Below are 18970 nucleotides of genomic sequence, written 5' to 3'. Positions count from 1 at the left end.
CAATGAAGTATTCACAGCTTGTATCTTCATTTCAACTATGGAGAAACAGAGGCACACAAAAGTGAAAGAACTGGCCAGGTCAAATCTCTGGTAAGCCAGACAGTTGAAATCTGAATTCAACTGATTCAGTTCCGCTCCTGCTCTGCTTTGTAAAATTCCCTTTGAGCAAGGAAGCAAACGTTGGCCTAAATAAACACAATGTTTATACTTGATAAGGTTTAGGGATATTTAAAAATACAAGGAAAACAAAATTTAAGATGGTACAAATGAAAGACTACTGGGGGAGGAGACAGATGGGCTTGGAAAGGGGTAGATATACTTCAAGGAAGTGGTTGAGAGAGAATTCAGCCATGAGCTACATTGGCCAGCCAGTGGTTTGAAGGAGAATGTCCCCCATAGGCTCAGCTGTTTGAACACTCAGTCCCCAGTTGGTGGTGATGTTTGGGGAGGTGATACAGGTGACACAGCTGGAGGAAGCACATCACTGGGGGCAAGGTTTGAAAATTCAGAGCCTCACCCCACTTCTGGTTTGCTCTCTGCTTCATGTTTTCAACAGAAGACATGAGCTCTCAGCTTCCTGTGCCTGGTGCCAATGCCTTAATGCCATTAAAAACTTTAGCCTTCTGGAACCATAAGCTAAAATAACCTCTTTCATAAGTTGTGGCTGGGCTTGGTATTTTATCACAGCAACAGAAAACCAACAGACTTATCTCTGTGTATGTCATTCTCTGTGTGTCTTAGGTGGAGAATAGTCACTTGCCTGTAAGGCCTCATGGAGGTTGCCATTGTAGTCTATGATCTCAGTGGCTCCCGGATCTCCCTTTTGCCCAGGTGGACCCTGTGACCAAAAGACAAACCAAGAGAAAGTCATGGGTGTTAGACTAGAATACAAGATGGTGGTAAAAGTGGAGTGGCTTGAGGCTCCCTCTCCGACTGTTACTTCCTTACTAAGACACAGGTACATTTGAGAATAATAATTGCATTTAAACTTTGTTTATAGTATAAAGGAGAGGACCAGTTCTAACTTCCTGTCTATGGTAGATGTGAAACTGATTCCAAAGCACAAGTTAAACTTTGCATCTTGGAAATTATTATTGGCTGTCCTTGTACTTATTAAGATAACTCCTAACCTCCTTCTATTCATCCGTATGTCCTAGGTCACTTCCTCCTTCCTTAAGAAGAGAGCAATTCTGAACAGTGCTCTGTAGGAAATGCTTGGCTTCCCCATAGGCCTGTTATTCCATATGTCCCAATTTATCCAAAATTAGAGGGAATGGAAAACAAAGAAGAAATACATCCACAAATACACACCCCTACTTAAGACTTACTAGAGCACACACATCTCCTCTACAGTACAGACTTTTATTCTATCCAATACATCTTCTGCAGAATTTCCATGACCAATATCCTAGTTCCATGCCTTTTCTAAGGAGCATATGTATGCATGCATATATGTATGTATATATGTATACATATATATACATACATATATATATTTGCCTTACATATATATATATATATATATATATATATATATATATATATATATATATATATATATATTTGCCTTAACTGAAAAATGAAACTCTCATTAGCTGGATAGCTGTAGGATTTCTACTTTTTGCTCCAGAATAAAGTGTATTATATGGTAAGAATCTCTACACTACCTGCTCTTGGATAAAAAGACAAATATCAAGGACACAGACATGCTGGGAACAATTGGGGTCTACCACTAATGCTTCTATTGTGCACTGTTCATTCAAGTGCTGCTCACAAAATCACACCAACGTGCCTTTGAATCTGAGTTTAGACAAGAAAACACTCACCCGTGGTCCCAGAGCTCCAGAGTCTCCTTTGTCTCCACGATCACCCTTTGGCCACAAAACAAAGCAAAACAAAAAAACAAACAAAATATCAAAACAATAAATTAGCTGGAGAACCACTGATGTAGAAGTCACTCACATACAGAGTCATTTGTTACCGCACAGCAGCACTTTAAAGGTGAACTGGACACATATGAAGCAACCACTACCATTGCCTCAATCCTCGGAAAACAAGGTGTCTGGGAGCAATCAGACTGGCCATGTACTCTCTGGCCAGGTGGGATTTGCAAAAGCAAAGTGAATTATCTCCATGGTGCCCAAAGTGACCTTTATCTTCAGACTGAACAGGGCTGCTTTCCTCTGAAGGAGTCTGAGTAAAGGGAAAGAGGCCAAGCCATTGTGGCATCTGTCCCCAGAGAAGACAAGTAGAGATAATGGGGACAGGAAGGAATAGAGATATCATTCTAGGGAGGATGGGAGTGTAAGGTCAGAGGCTAGACCTCCTTCTAACGACAGAGATCTATCTGTAGCTATTTTAACTCTCATTGCTGAAGTTGAGAGCAGTCAGATAGACCAGGCTGGCCAGGCTTCCCTTACGTCCCCTCTTCCCTTCTCCTTTTGCTCTCTGTGCCCCCTTTCTGCCTTTTCCCTTTTTCTCTTTTAAAGCTGTAAGAAACAATCTCTGGGGTCTTACTTACAGTGCCATAACCCCACCTACAGAGATATCAAGAATAGACTAATCTCTCCAAATGATCAGAAGTCTAATGGGCAAGTACTTTGAAAACACTTAAATCTGGGATATTTAAAGGTTTTAATAATTTGAAATTAGAACCCCTTTCCATATAAAATGTAAAGCATTTTCTTGTCTGTAGACAAGAACCACTGAAGATAAGGGGAATGTGCAGTTATAATTTTCCCATGCAGGTTTTACTACTAACACAGACCATAACAGTTAACTCCATCAATAAGCAATCAACAGGCTCTAATCCCTAGGAAATTAACAGGCTCTAATCTCTAGTCCCATTTTTATATTTTTCCTGGTTATTAGCTAACAACATTTGAAGTGACAGTATACATGCTAGTTTGGAGAGTATAAGCATCATGCCAAATGGACCACTACTCTTGGTAGTGACATGTTATTATTATTTAATGAGTGTGCGTATACCTGCATTGAGTCACAGTGAATGTGTGTAGGTCAGAGCACAACCTTGGGTGTCTGTCCCTGTCTTCCACCTAATTTGATACGGGGTCTCTTTGGTATTTTTCTACCACATGATGTGATCCAGGCTAGCTTCCAAGAAGTCCCCTGTCTTTCCTCCTATCTTCTTGCAGAACTGCAGGGATTACAGGTGCTTCAGTTGTTTTGTGGGTTCTGAGGATTCAAACTCAGAGCCCCACATGGACAGGAAGCAGTCTTACTGACTGAATCACATTCCTAGTGTTAGGGTGACATTTTACCTCTCTGAATGGAGTTAGGTAACAGACTAAAGTATAACATGAACATTTGTCACTAAGATAGGAAGGGAAAATTAAGGGCATATAATATATAAATCATCTATTTTCCAAAATAAGCTATTCTCAAGAATCAGGAAATATACCCTCTCTTAAAGAATAGTCTGAAGGGGGCTAGCAAAGGGCTCAGCAGGTAAAGGCACTCGCCATCAAGCCTGACAACCTGACTTCCATCCTTGCATCCCAGGTAGTGGAGGGAGAGAATTGATTCCCACAGATTATCCTCTGACCTCCACATGTATCTTGTGGCACACAGCACAAAACACACACACACACACACACACACACACACACACACACACACACACACACACACACACATTACAAAAAGAATAGTTTAAAGGATAATATCAGACAAAAACAAAGAAAAAGACGTCAAGTGTCTTGTGATACAATTACAGGGACAAACAGAATGTAAACCCCGAAAAGATAAGGTTTTATCTACAACAGGATTCTTTGTAGAAAAGGCAAAAGACACAGACCTGGAAGGCCTGCGGTCACATCAATGGGTATGGGTTACTGACCTTTGACCCCTTTGGGCCTCTAGCTCCTGATTCACCTTGCTTCCCCTATTGTAAGAGAGTATGCAGATGAGAAAAAGAAGGACAGAGAAGGTAAGAACAGTGGCTCAGAATCAGGAGAAAGCATGGACACGCTTTACCTGCCCTGCCCTACACACTGCTGTATAATGCTGGTTATTGAAAAACATAGCATATATATTGTTGTATCAGGGGCGCCCTCCCTGGTCTCTGCCAATATCTATCTATTATGACTTTGGAGACAGTTTTCCCTCAGCTCTCAGTGGAGAGCTCTGATGGTGACTCCTATGAGTCTCAACAGGGCTTATATGCATAGATTTCTTTTACTTCAGAGACACCACCATCCCCCTTGTCTCCAAGAGGGGCTGGTATTAGATTAGGGTGTGACCACATTAGTTTGCATAATGTTTTGCATAGGCAAATAAAACCTTGGCTCTAATATTTTCAAGGTGTTACATGCCATCAAGTTACCATGGAAACAAACACAGCACTCCGCAATGAGTTTGGTTTTTTTTTTTCCCCCTCAGCCGGCTATAACACGCATTGAGCGATAATGTGTAACATGACAGCATCTGGTCGTTTACATCCAGAGATGTCATTAAATTTCTTCACTGAGCTGCATGGAGTAAACCAGAAAAGTTGAGATGCAAAATCACTAGCCACCAGTGTGCATTTCAGTGAGGTGTTTGTGATTTGGGCTGCTTTTGTATCTGCTGAAGAGTTAGTTGTGTGCTCTACAGCAAGAGGCATGCATTCCCAGACCAAAGAGTGCTCTCTTGCAATATAAGAATAACTGACCTTTGGCCCTGGGGCTCCAGGATCCCCTCGTTCGCCTCTTCCAGGAGGCCCTGCCTCCCCACGTTCACCCTGTCACAAATCACAAAACAGATAAATAGCAGCCTCCCTGTGGATGCTCTCTGGTGAGGAATACAGGAGCTCAATAAAACCAAGGTTAACAGAGCGCCCGTGCTTGTGCTGGCACTGTGTTAATCTCTGAACATGACTGATCCCATTATGTGCACAAGCCAACCTGACATTGTTTATTTTTGGTGCCATCTTGACTGGGTCAGTGAGCTCCTATGGAGCGGCTAAAGCATTCTTGTTTCCGTGAGGAGACTGCACATCGGTCAGTGGGCTGAGTGGGGAAGGCTTACCCTTAAAATACCCATTTGGCTTGGGAGGGAGAGAACAAAAGGCAGAAGAGAGACAAGCCTTCTCCTTCTGGAGCTTCTTTTCCTGCCCAGGACACCACAACTCCAGTCTTCTGCCTCGATGGCAAGATTAGCACCAGGCACAGCATCTCAGACCTTTAACTGCTGCCTAGGAGTTTCAGTATCAGCTTCCAGGATTCTGAAGCCTTCAGGCCTAGGTACAGCCACATTCCTAGCATCCTAGCATCCTAGTTGATGGATAGCAGGCTTACATAGGACATCTTTGCCTCCATAACTACATGAGTCAATTCCCCCAATAAACCCCCTCCTTAGCCATGTTTATATTTATATATGTATGCAGACATGCATGTACATACATGTTTACTTACCTAGCCACTGACCCACCCACCCATTCACTCATTGATGTTCTTTCTGCGTCTCTAGAACTCTCCAAGTAATAATGCAATTCTTTCTTCCTTATAATCTCCATTTTATAAACAAGGAAATAGTTTGTTAAAAGTCTATTATGCAGCTATGTGAATAAATATAAGGACTTTTAAAGGGTATCAATATGGTCTATTATTAAATTATTTTTATTACTGTAAAATGGACATCTTTTCACATTCTGTAGCAAATTTTAAGTAATTCTAGCAAAATGTATTGCACAGTGGTGAAACTCCATGCTTTGTACTGTGATACTGTGATATCCTGTTTTCTTGTACTTTGACAGAAATTTAAGTTTTCTAGGCAGATGTAGCTTAGACAAAGGCACAGGGACAGTCCTTGGGGAAATGCCATCCCTACTATAGATATCTAGATGCTGTTCAACTTTCTTTTTTAAAGATCTATCTTTAGTGCCCTGCAAGTTAGACATACCATCTTTGTTTCGTTTTTAGATCTATTGTTAGGGGTACAAATCCAGACCATCTACAAAAATTGTAAAAGGACTCTTGTTGGGTCAGAATAGCTGTTCAAATTGGAAAATTTCCCTCAGGATACAACTCTTGTTAAGATAGGCAATTCAGCTAACAATTACATTTAGCATATTGTTAAAAATGGCTTTCTATGCATATACTGGTTTGTAGAAATACCACACAGGTCCATCACATCCCTTTTCTCTCCTAGAGGTTCAGAGGAAAAGTATCTGCTCTTCAGAGTCAATTACTGCCAACTTCATGGCTCTATGTCTGGATCTCTCTCTCAAGAAAACTATGAAATGGTACAGCAGTTATCTATAAAAAGGGCACTTAGGGATACGTATCTCTACCAGCTGGGTTTCTTCTACCTTCCTCTGTATAGCAAAAATCTGCAGGAGATCCCAATGGCTTCCCCTGCTGGGACTCTCTCTCCTCCCGTGGTGCTGGATAGAAACACTTCTCTGCCTGGCCACCTTCTCTCCTCTCCTGGCTTTAAACTTCCAAGCTCCAATAAATGCAATAGTTTTTTTTTATATCAACAGACAATTTATTTCCTCTCTCAGAAAGGTCTACCTTGTGTGGATCTGCTCAGGCTTAAACAGAAAATTTCCATATTTTGCTAATGGGCCTGATAGCTCATTATGTGAAAATGAGATTTCTTTGGAAAACAACCATTGCATAATTCTACCGAGTTCCAGTCCCCTTAGGCAACGAATAGTTTCTACTTGCTAGGATTAGAGTTATTTTCACTTGACCAAAGCAGAAATGAGGACTAGTCTGTCTGAATAGACCATGACATAGTTCTTTAACTATTGGAAATCACCCCTGGCTTACTTCTGGTGAACACAGAACTCACTGAACCAGAGTCTGCCATGGTTTAAAAATAAATGACTATATGTTATGTCACTTTGTCTCTTTGATTCATGAGTCTGTCATGAGCACAGCTCCATCATCAGTGTTCTATTTTTTTTTTTTTTTTATGTAGACAAAGCGAGAACTCCAGGTCTGACACTATCTGCAGCATTGTATTCTTTTTGCATGGCAACATACAGCTTTTGCTTTCAAGGTCCTCTTTATGGTTGCCAAATAGAACACTGAGAGATGGTTTTCATTATACAATACTTCTGAAAACACCATTCAGGGTAGACACTTGTGGAATGAAGTATTTAGAAATCTCTGTGACATCCATGCGGATGGGATTAGTGTCCAATTTACAAAAGTATCCTAACATGGATGAGGAAAAGCAGAGGATAGCAACCTCCAGTCCTCCTTTCTGCTTAGTTACCTTTCTGGGTAGCTGGGAAGCCAGCGGCATCACACACTTACTGAGGAATCTAGAGGACAATCTAACAACTACTATATTCCACCCACATGCTGAGATGCCTAAAGCTTCCTAGATATAACTTACAATTGCATGCCTGGGTGAATCAGGCTGCCTCGGTTCTAAAGCAGAAACATCATCTAGTCACCTAAATAGTAGAGTCATCTTGCCTTTCTTTTGACAGAGATGACACAATTTTTACAGGAAAGTAAGGGGCATAAAGGTCTACTTACTTTTGTTCCTGGTAACCCTGGTAATCCCGGCTCTCCTTGAGGACCAATGAAGCCTGGTTCTCCCTTTAAAAAAGATGGCATGCAAAGGCGTTACTCATCAGATGGTCCACTCAGTTCTTCCTATTGCAAGATTCTCAGTTCTTCCTCTTCCTTGATTAGGTGCCTCTGTTCTGGCTGAGATCAAACCACTTACTATAAGATGATCATCAGTGAAAATTCAGAGCAAAGCTCCAGAGGCATTTTAGAAAGTGACAAGGCCATTGGATAAATGTGTTTCTGATAATTTCTTCTCTCATCTGTTGTCTGGTGTTTTTTGCCACAGATCACACTAAGACCTATTGTCTTTGGGTGGATGTGGAAGGGCTTCTTAAAAGGCCCCATTTATGTATTCATAGTCTTGTGAAATCTTTTGCCCCTTGAGTCAAGAGTAGAGTCACTCTGTAAATCTATTAAATTAATTATCCTGGGAGTGATGCAACATCACATCTGAGTCTAAGCTATGGAGAGTGGCTTCTATTTGGGTCAGGTCTTCCCTATAGTTTCCCACTTGGGTCACTTGTTTAGAGGAGAGCAAACTGCTCTCCTTTGAGTAGCCTGATTAGGCTGCCACAGTCTAAGGACTAAGGTCTGTGAAGAACCTTGTAAGGGAATTTGGTAGTGGATGCTCCATCCTCTTAGAGCCTTCTAAAGAGAACAAAGCCCCAGATTTCTGATTCATTGAAGTCTCTTCAGGAACTCAGAGCCAGAGGCACCTGCTATGCTCGGCTTGAATTCTTGACTTTCGTAGACTATAAGCCAACTATTTTCCTTTTTAGTATAAGGTGGTAGGCAACGTTACAGAACTGAAATGACGGATGTGGGCAGGGGAGGGACTTCGTAATGTTCAGTATGAAAGGAAAAATCCCTCTTCTTGCCACACCTCTCAAACTTTATCTCTATTACCTGGAGGAAATCTTGTTGTACCATAAATGGTGCCCAGGTCTTAGAGTTGATCTTCTAAGCCTTAGATCCTTCTGGGTTACGGCAATGGTAAAGGATGCCCTTTGCTGCTTTTAACTAGTCACTTCTAACCATACCTGAATTGATGTAAATGGTGAGACTCGAAGGGAGCCCCTTAAATATTGTCAAATAGTAATGAACCAATCTGATTGTTAGAAAAATGGAATTGTGTTCTATCTCTTAATCTAGGAGAGGGGGAAATGGCTGGAGATGGGATTTAATCTAGAGGATAGTGATTACATCAGTCATATAGGAACCCTTAACTGACAGGGCTAGCACAGACTTTCCAAGTCAGTAAACATAGTTATGTGCCAGGAGGGTAGGGCATTTAGATCTACAATGACAGAGGCTATAGTGGCTAGAGGTCTTCTATTCAGTGCCCTATTAACTGGGATGTTCTTTTTCAGTCTTTATAGTAAACTATAACAATAAGCATAGAACAGTGTTTTCCTGAACCATGACTCATTCGAGCCAATTCCTAAAATGGGTGTACTGAGAACTCCTAAATTAGTAGTTCTCAACATGTGGGTTGTGATCCCTTTGGGAGTTCAATAACCCCCTCCACAGGGGTCACATATCAGATATCCTGCACATCAGGTATTTATGTTACAATTCATAACAGTAGCAAAACTATAGTTATGAAGTAGCAATGAAAATAATTTTGTGGTTTGAGGTCATCACAACATGAGGATACAGCATTAGGAAGGTTGAGAATCACTGCCCTAAATTCATAGCCATATCAGAAAAAGTGCAGATAACCCAAGTAACCCCAGAATTTCCTACTTGCACATAAATGAAGTTAATCTTGCAGTATTGGTCCTAAAATCTATGATATCTGAGGCTACTAAGGACAGAGTCAGAATAGGTCTGTCCTGAAGACATCTAGTTGGTGTCTGAATTAAAAAACTGGAGACATGGTGCTAGAAAAAAAACTATATATTTGGTGTCAAAAAGAAAACAAACAAACACACAAAACCAACCCAAACCTGAATTAGTATTCACATCATCTTAATTATCCATAAAGTTAATTTTCTTTTTAATTAGTAAAGGGAAACAAAACTGCTTAAAATATAAAATATATAACCAAAATTTAATGCAAAACCCATAATGGTTGTATTTCTATATTTCCTGATTTATTTATGCATGCACTATTTCTGGAAGAATTACTGGTATGTTTGATTTTCCTCTAAGATAACTGTCACTGAACTTCGTTTCATGGAACTTGGAGTTAAGCAGAAGGCAGAGAGAGTGTGTTTGATGAATATGTTAAAATGTCTGAATCTATGTTTCAAACAAATGAATTTTTCAAACATACTATACTTTATATATATATATATATATACACTTTATATCTATCTATCTATCTATCTATCTATCTATCTATCTATCTATCTATCTATCTATCTATCTATTTATCTATCTAAAGTAAGTTGTTGGGAACAGAAGAGTATCATCATGACAAAACATTTCAGGTGACACACCACTCACAGATTTCCTCTGACTTTGGCACTCAGAGATCAGGAAGGTAAGGGCTGGACCTACTGGTTGAGGTTGATGTTAAGGCTATTTCCTATAGATCCTGTTCTACTTGGTCCCATGGTCTTCCACTTACTGGGAGGGAAATACTTGGTAACTATTTTGACAAACTTCTTGTTATTTCAAAACAAAAATCTAAATTCAATTCAGAGAAATCATTTCTGAGTAATTCAACCTTTAGCAAAATAATTTGTTAATTCAGAAACAAAAATACTATATGAGATACATTTATTTATAAGTAAAATACTTCTTTTAATAAAGTAACAGTATCTTACTGATAATGATATTTTATGCTACAGTATATCTGAATATGTGTCTTCTTGCTACTTTCAAGAGCAATTCTGGAATGGATATTAGCATCATTGGTCATGTTCTGATGTTCATGTTGTTCTGAAATTGTAATGTAGCCGTTGGCTGTCTGCTTGTAAACTTGAACTCTTAATACATTTTCAAGCAAAGAAAATAAAATAATCTCTTTAGCCAATCAAATGGAAGCTTCATTAAAGCACACAAATAAAAAGAAAGGGCAAAAGTTGCAGAAACTCATTCCTTATTTGAGTTAATGTTTAGTTTACAAAATAGTCAGGCATGCAATTGCATTATTCATAAATATGTAAGCCATTACTATCTCAGCAGCTAGGTAAGCATTTTCTTTCCTTTAGAATATATTAAATTTTTTAAATGGAATGTTCTAAGTAAAATTACTTAGTTTCAAGAGATATAACCAGCAACAGATTTGATACTCTCAGTAATTTTAGTACTATTGATCTTACATGGTTTGAAAGGCTTTCTTAGTATCATTAGTTGTTCATAATCACTACTCCAGAAAATGCACCAGTCACATACATTTATCTTAACACATGCCATATTCCAATGTATTCAAGGAAAATCTCAACATATCTAGCTATAGGATTGCAGTTTGTGTCTGTCTCCTCTAAGATCTCTCTGTAACTTTAGGGCCATGGCTCCATCTTGCCCATCTTGTGATGGGATGAGGAGGAGGTACTTACTGGCCTCTTCTTTCTCAGACTTCAGAAACTATTGTAGAGACAGGGTGTGAGGATCCCCACTGGGATCTTGGGTTCTTAACCTTTCTTATCTCCTGGGGTTAGAGCACTGGTTCACAACATGTACTAGGAAATCCTGGCCTTAGACTGCTGAAGAGGGCTCAAAGGTTGGACTGTTCCCGAGTATGCAAAGACTGTTTGCTTTTGTCCTTCAACATCTGAGTGATGTGGCTTCAGATTTTGTACGTGGCCTAACCTTTTAGACACAGCCACTCATGGAGATGGGGGTTATATCAAAGAACATCAACAACTCTATCTGAATAAACTACTATAACCTTTCTTTGTCCAATTACTCATCTGAGGTGTGAAAATTTCTTAACCACAAACAAAAGATTTAGAAATTGAATGTTAAAATGTTGCTGAGACTATAGCTGTAGTCTTTTAAGCCAGATATTAAAGATATTTGTGTGTGTGTGTGTGTGTGTGTGTGTGTGTGTGTGTGTGTGAACCTCTACATACCGATGTTACCTCCCCGCCCCCTGTCTTATTTAACAAAATTGGGTTTTATTTCATACAACATGCAATTTAATTAACAATAAATAAAATGTCTCCAGTTTAGTTTTGAGTAAGATGTAATTTGGTTTGTAGTCAGTTTCTTCAACTACTACCTATTCCCTACAAAAAAACAACCACCCCAAATATCTCACTGTAATAGCAATTTAAACTTGAAGTCTCCTGCACAAAAGCTAAAGGGAAACAGAGAAGAGGACTACAGTAGCCACTACAATCATATCCACAAATCATGAGAGCAACAACCACTACAATCGTGTCCACCAACCACAAGAGCAACAACCACTACAATCGTGTCCACCAACCACAAGAGCAACAACCACTACAATTGTATCCACCAACCAAGAGAGCAACAGCCACTACAGCTGTGTCCTCCAATCATGACAACAACCATTACAATCAACCACAAGACCAGTTGTGTCCACCAACCATGACAACAACCATGTCCAACAACCACTGCTCATCTATATTATTAAAACATGAAGCAAAGCTGGGAAACTTTTAGGAACATGGCTTTTCTGAACTCTAATGTTTGCTAAAGATTTCATGAAGTCTTAGAATTCCATAATAAGATCTTAACTGATTTTCTAAGAGTGGCAAGGGGCATATCTCTGATGGCCGCACCCTACCTTTAAATGCTCACAAGGATAGCCTTCATAAAGATGAGAGGAACCAACAAATCCTTAGCAGGGGTTGTTAGTCCAATGGAAAAAAAAAAAGGAAGGATGAGAGATAGAGAGGCAGTTTTATTTACACAGAAATGGCTTGCCAGATGTGTCCGTATAGACTTCCAGGACATACCATCTGTTAGGCAGAAGGGTGGCCAGAAAGTCCTAACTGATTAGTTATTGCTCCCAAAAATATCTGGTTTTTCATTTACTACTATTTACTTTATTTTTATAAGTCATTATCAATTAGAGAAGTAAAATATATCATTTTCTTAACCTGTCTAAAAACTCTCTCTAGACCTAGTCATGTTTCCCTGATATTTATGATTCCTGAACAGATCTGATTTTCATTGTCCCCAAAAATAGTACAACAAGGTTTGAAAAATACGTGCTGATGTGCCTGGGTGCTAAAAGCATTCCCAATAATGTTGATTAATGTGTCTTGACATAGAATGCATTAGCCATACAGTGTTCTTCTTGCTTAAAGGCTAATTAGAATTCAAGTCAGCATGATACCTGCTTTTGAGAATTACAGAAATAACATTTGTTATACTAAGAACTGCTGTGCAGCCAGCTTTGGTAATGACTGATTTCTGAAATTATAAAATAAAATAAAATAAAATAAAATAAAATAAAATAAAATAAAATAAACGTGAAGCAGAGTTTGCCCATAAAACACTTTTTTTCTCATAAGGATTAAATCTTAGTATAAATTAAAACATCTTAGTTGATCTGTTGAAAATGAGCAACTTAATAGCAGATTTATTTAAAACCCACAAACCTGTCATTTTAATTTTTGTTGTGTGTGTGTGTGTTTTAACAGAATTGCGTCACGATGGACATGGTTGAAGGTTTCGTTATGGCTGCTAAAAATCTCTGATTTCTGATTGCATGAGTTTCCTGATGGGCTTTGAGTTACTCACGTCTTCAGTGGGACTTATGCAAGCAGGAAGTAGTTCATAAGCAACAATAACACAGTGTGACCCATCCACTGAGGATGCCTTATTTCCTTTCCTCTATGAATTAATTTTATATCCTACATTTATCTCTGCCAGCTTTGAGATGTGCTGATGTTTCTGAGGGCTGGACTTCATTCATCTCCATCAGCTTCTGAAGAAACCCTTGTTACTCACAGAGCACCAGGCTGGCACTTAACCCTGAAAATGCCAAGCCAAGGTCTCTGCCACCTGAAAACTGCTTCTAGGTCAAGGGAGACTTCCTATAATGTGAGCAAGTTGGTTTTTTTTTTTTTCCACCTTAGACCCTTCTGCCTCTTGTAAGTTCTTGATCTGATTGCCAGATTTTCACTAACGTGGAAGCCAGAGTAAAACCATTAAGCTTCAAGGAAAGGTGAGCCTTGAAAACATAGTTGCTACTTAAATAGCTTCTTCTGATGTAATTTATCTTCCCTGTCTACTTAAAACTTGACTTCTTTATATGGTAAAGTAAAATACTTTTATCTTTTGAAAGATTAAAAACAAGCATCGAAAATCTGTGAAAAATGTCTTGGGTTAGGCAAGACAGTTCAGAACAGTAGTAGGATGCAAAATCAACTCAGGAACTCCAGCAGCCTGCCTGCTTATGATGACAAACATACTGAAGAGGAAGTCAGGGAAAGAATGCCGTTCACAAGAGCCTCAGAAATACCTGGGAATACGGCTAATCAAGGAAAATGAGGACTTGTACAATGAAAACTTCAAGACTGAAGAAAAAAATAGAAGAAGGTACTTGAAGATGGAAAGACCTCCCATGCTCATGGATTGGTAAGATTAATGTTATTAAAATGGCCATCCTACAACCAGCAATCTACAGATTCAATAAAATGTGCATCATAATTTCAATTCAATTTCTCAAAGATACTGAAAAATATCTTAACTTTCATATGAAAATATAAAAGACCCAGGAAAGTCAAAATACTCTTGAACCATAATAACAACAATCCTGCTGAGGTATTAGCACACCAGATTTTACATTTTACTATAGAGCTACAGTAATAAAAACAGTATGGTATTAACATCAAAACAAACATATGGGTTAATGGAATAGAACTGAGGATCCTCATATAAACCCAGACTCCTACAGTCACCTGATTTAATTTTTGACAAAGAGGCCAACAATACACATTGCACAAGAGACAGCATCTTCAACAAATAGACAAACACTGCCACTCAAACTGATACCTACTGGTAGAAGACTGAAATTCAGCTCTTATACTCATAAAGCCCAACTCCAAATGGATCAAATTCCTGATATCCTGAGTCTGATAGAGCAGAAAGTAGGGAATACACTTTCTTAGAGGCACAGAAAAGGAAAACCTGACCAGGACCCTGATGGTGCACACATTAAGACCAACCACTGACAAGGGACCACCAGACTAAAAAAGTGTCTGTATGGCAAACCATTATTTGAATGAGGCAGCCTACAGAAGGAGGAAAAATCCTGACCACCAATACATCTGCCAGAAGGTTAATATCTAGAATATACAAAGAACTAAAGCAAAACAAAACCCCTAAACATTAAGAAGACAAACAACCCAATTAAAAACTGGGGCATGGAACAAAACAGAGTTCTCAAAAGAAGAAATGCAAATGGCTGAGACTTAGTTTTTGAACTGTTCAACATTCTTAGCTATGTAGTGGAAACGTAAGTTAAAACTACATTTGAGATTTCTAGCTTTCCCTAATCAGAATGGCCAAGATAAAAAGAAAACATAAAACAAGTGATAACAACTGTTGTCATGGATAGAGGGAATGGGAAACACTTCTTCACTGCTGGTGGGAGTGCAAACTGGTACAGTCACTGTAGAAATCTGTGTGGAGAGTGTTCAAAAGGCTGGAAATAAATTTACTACATGATCCAGCTATACCACCCTTAGGCATTTATCCAAAGGACTCTGTTTCACTACAGTGACACTTGCTCATCCATGTCCCTTGCTCTTCCATTCACAATAGCTAGGGATGGGAAATAGCCTAGTTGTCCATCAACAGATGATGGATAATGAAAATATGGTACATTTACACAGTGGAAAATTATTCAGCCATCAAGAAAAAACAAATTTGTGAGATTCCCAGGTAAATGAATAGAGCTGAAAGCAAGCATTCCGAGTGAGGTAACACAGACCTGGGAAGAAAAACATCACTTTGGGATGTGTCAAGTTGTCTTTTTGCTTTTCCTGTGAACCACCAGGAAGGAGAATGTTCACAGTGACATCTCTCATCCTCAAGACATTGTACATGCTTGCCTTTTGCTCCCAGAATAACTCATCCTCCCTAGATGGGTGATCTTAGTGCTTTTAATGGTTTCATGTCTTCATCCCTTTAAAGGAGGAACCATAGTTTTTATCTGTATAGAGTATAACTAGATGCATTTTCTACAGGTTAAAATTATTTACATGAGGAAATACTATAATGAGCAGCTGCATAAGTCACATTTCCAATATTCTGAGTTGTCCCAAGGGACAGAGCAACAACAGCCACTTGCTCTATGCTGGGAGACATTTCAGGAGCTATGCACAATTCATTCATTCATTCATTCATTCATTCATTCATTCCATTCTCACAGAGGACCTCTCTGCTATGGTCACTGTTAGTTTTTATGTGAAAACTGAAGCACAGAGAGATTACAGAGCTTGCCCTGAGTCACAGCACCAGTAGAGGCTTTGATTTGCTTTGCTCTAGGGTTGCTGGTCAATGCTGCCTATTTATGAGGAATATGGAACCATGAGAATGCATAAACAATATATTTTCTCAAGAATAAGATTTCCAAGAATAGCAACTTAGAATATTGCCTTCTTATCTGATATCAGAAAAGGCAGGCCCAATCATTTTTATCCATGAAGATACTTGCGGGGGGGGGGGGGGGGGGAAGAGAAACTCTTGGTAACAGTTTTGAAAGCTTGTTCATAAAACTACTTTTCTAAGCTCAAATCTTATTCCAGAAGATCAATTTCTGCATGGTACATTGGACATAATTTAATTTTCCCAGTTGAACATCTTGACACTATATGAACCATGAATGCATGAAATAGGAATTCCAAATGCCTTCCACATGGTGAGAGGACTTTCTTGGGCAGGAAGCTCAAGAGCAGTTTGAAATGAAGTCACGCCTGGTCTTAGTGACTTCCTTTATGTATGCCTACGGTATTAGCACTTTTCTCAGAGCGGGACACTGAGGTGATAGCTAGATGAGTCTGGTGCCTGGATTTAGGCACTTGGTTCACGTCCCTGAGAGCTGGGAAGGGATGTGCCTGCTCATTAAGTTTCCAGCTAAGTCCCTGAGAGCAACAGGTGCTGAACCAGAGCTCCCCTGGTATGTAATGGATGGTTTCCTCAGTGCCTTAGACATAACGGATGGCATGCGCATGTTCTCTCTGGTAGTGGCAGACATGGAGGACACGGGTAGCAACGGGAAATATTTCCGAAGCATAAAATAAACACACAGGCCTAAGGTTGAGACTGATGTTTTAGTTACTACATGTCCTATGGTCACATGTAAGGGTTTTAATTTTAAATCCTGTTAACTTAAACTATGAAATGAGAATTAACTGTCATCTGGTTTGCCACCTTAGCAGAATGATGCAAATTCAATTAATAAGGAGTGTCCCAAGTTAACGAAATGACATCACAAAATTTTAAGTCTACTTTGATGAATGTACAGTGAATACTGACTACCTTCATGTAGTCTTACGTTGTCTCTTTCTCCAGAATTATTTACTTACATTTAGCACTTGCTACAGTATAATGAACGCTTATCTTTCACATGAACTACAGTGAGCAGAGAAATCTTATTAAACCAAAAATTAGAACTTACGATTGATCTCAAACACCAGACAGAGGACCAAGTGTGGCATTATCGTTACACAGAGAAACATTTCTGGCAAATAATAGTTTTTGTCAACTGGTAGGCTCAGTGACAGAGCAGTCACTTGTCAGGAACAGGAGGGCAGTGTCAGAGCCACACCACCTCAACAAAGTATTTGGAGCACTTTCTCAGGCTGTGGGAACTCAAGCACTGACTGGAGGGGGCAAGTTACAATGGACCCTCCCATCCTGAGAGGTCACGACCTTCTGAATAGGTCAGGGGTGAGTAGGGACCGGCCAAGAGTCAGTGTAGACATTTACCATTGAAGTAAGCCAAGGATAACAGACATGGTGGCTACTGAAAGCACTCACGTCTCTGTATTTATCTGCATTGCACTTTGGAAAAATAGTGATTTCTTGTTGACCAAGAAGGTGTCTAAAGTTCAGGAGAAGGGACAAGTGGATTTCAGAGCTCCAGGCTCTCCTGAGCCAAGCCTGCCCCTAACAAGCCAGCGCTCTTGCTGTACAGATTTCTCTGTCCTTCTAACGTCCTCTGTCCTTCTAACGCCTTCATTATGATTTGTAATGCCACCAGGTTCTAATTAACACCCAGAAACACGTCCTTAAATTGATGATCTTGTCACTTATAAAAAACTGTCATTTTTTAATGCATGGAAGTTACTAAAGAACTGTCATAAATTAGCCCTGTAATATGAACTTTCATATCGACTTAGGATGTTATTCTTGCTAAGCAGCAAATGATAGGGAAGTGACTTTGACTCTTCAGCAAATATTTCTTAGAGTGCACTTTCTATCCAAGGGTCAGACTAAAGCATCTATTTAAAACAATCTGAACCTTTTATAGTAATCTAGAAAAAGCTAACAAAATATTGGAACCAGAATTTCTGAGCGCCAACCTAAAAGATATATTTTTTCAGTGTATTTATTACCTATGAATATTATAAACACCATAGGGCTTTCAATCAGACTAACTTCATTTAACACCCTATAACAGAGCACAGAATGGAAAATGCACTTGTATTGTTCTCCTGTCACTTCTGGGTAATATTTATATAAAATTGACTCTAAAGGAATAATTACAGCTAGGGTAATAGAACATTAAGTCTCATAGTTGCCTGGGGAAAAGTCTCAAAGAATTAAAAATAAAATTATTTAACATTTTAAGTGGCTTATTCCTGAAGAGATGTGCTGGAGTGGGTGATAGATGAGGGAGGGGGTCTCCCCCTTCTCAGAGGAGAAGGTGGGAAGGACAGAGGGAGGAGCTGTGAGCGGGGGCACTGGGAGGAAAGGGAGGACTGATATTGGGACATTAATTAATTAATTAATTAATTAATGGAAAAGTTTATATCTGAAAACAATGTTTTATTCCTGCACTTTAAGCAAGTATTTGAACAGACATACAGAATTTACATGGAATGCACATGTGTTGGGTTAAAACACTTTAGCAGTGTTGTTTCTGTTTCTCAGTGAGAGTTACTGACAGGAGGTGGAGGCATGGCGTCATAGAGGCATCACTCTAATGGAGAAGCAGATATGTGGTTGACTGAGTGTCTGATTTACAGGGATGCTAAGGTGAATTTGGATCAAAATTTGAAAGGTTCTTAGAAATGAAGTTAACAGTTAAAGGTAAAGAGAGATTCTTCCTACACTTTAAAGACCCTGCATGATTTCACTTGAAATGCAATTGACTTTCATCTCAGGGGCGTGCATAACAGAGCCATCATGACATATACCCTCTGGATGGCAAAGGCCAACTTTAAACACCCGTCTTCAACTTTCAATTAAAAAGTCAATCAACTGAAACAACATCAGCACTGTTGACAAGCTGTATTCACTCTTTTCTATATCCTCCAATGTAGGTGACTCGTAATTAT

The 18970-nt window shown here is 39.3% G+C and overlaps 1 protein-coding gene across 2 annotated transcripts in view; it reads right to left on the bottom strand.

Annotated features, from left to right (window-relative positions):
• Window positions 1-18970, bottom strand: part of Col25a1 (collagen type XXV alpha 1 chain) — a 383527-nt gene that overhangs the window by 48009 nt on the left and 316548 nt on the right. For both annotated transcript variants that reach the window (XM_034501180.2, XM_076933258.1), the window contains 5 exons: window positions 7497-7559; window positions 4673-4741; window positions 3860-3904; window positions 1827-1871; window positions 761-838 (listed from right to left, as the gene is read on the bottom strand). In XM_034501180.2, coding sequence (XP_034357071.1) covers window positions 761-838; window positions 1827-1871; window positions 3860-3904; window positions 4673-4741; window positions 7497-7559 — 300 coding nt within the window. The remainder of the gene's footprint in view (window positions 1-760; window positions 839-1826; window positions 1872-3859; window positions 3905-4672; window positions 4742-7496; window positions 7560-18970) is intronic.

This window comes from Arvicanthis niloticus, chromosome 4, assembly GCF_011762505.2.
Source record: "Arvicanthis niloticus isolate mArvNil1 chromosome 4, mArvNil1.pat.X, whole genome shotgun sequence".
Taxonomy (NCBI): Eukaryota; Metazoa; Chordata; class Mammalia; order Rodentia; family Muridae; genus Arvicanthis; species Arvicanthis niloticus.
Note: the sequence above shows the minus strand (reverse complement) of the source record. Positions and strands in the feature narration are given on the sequence as shown.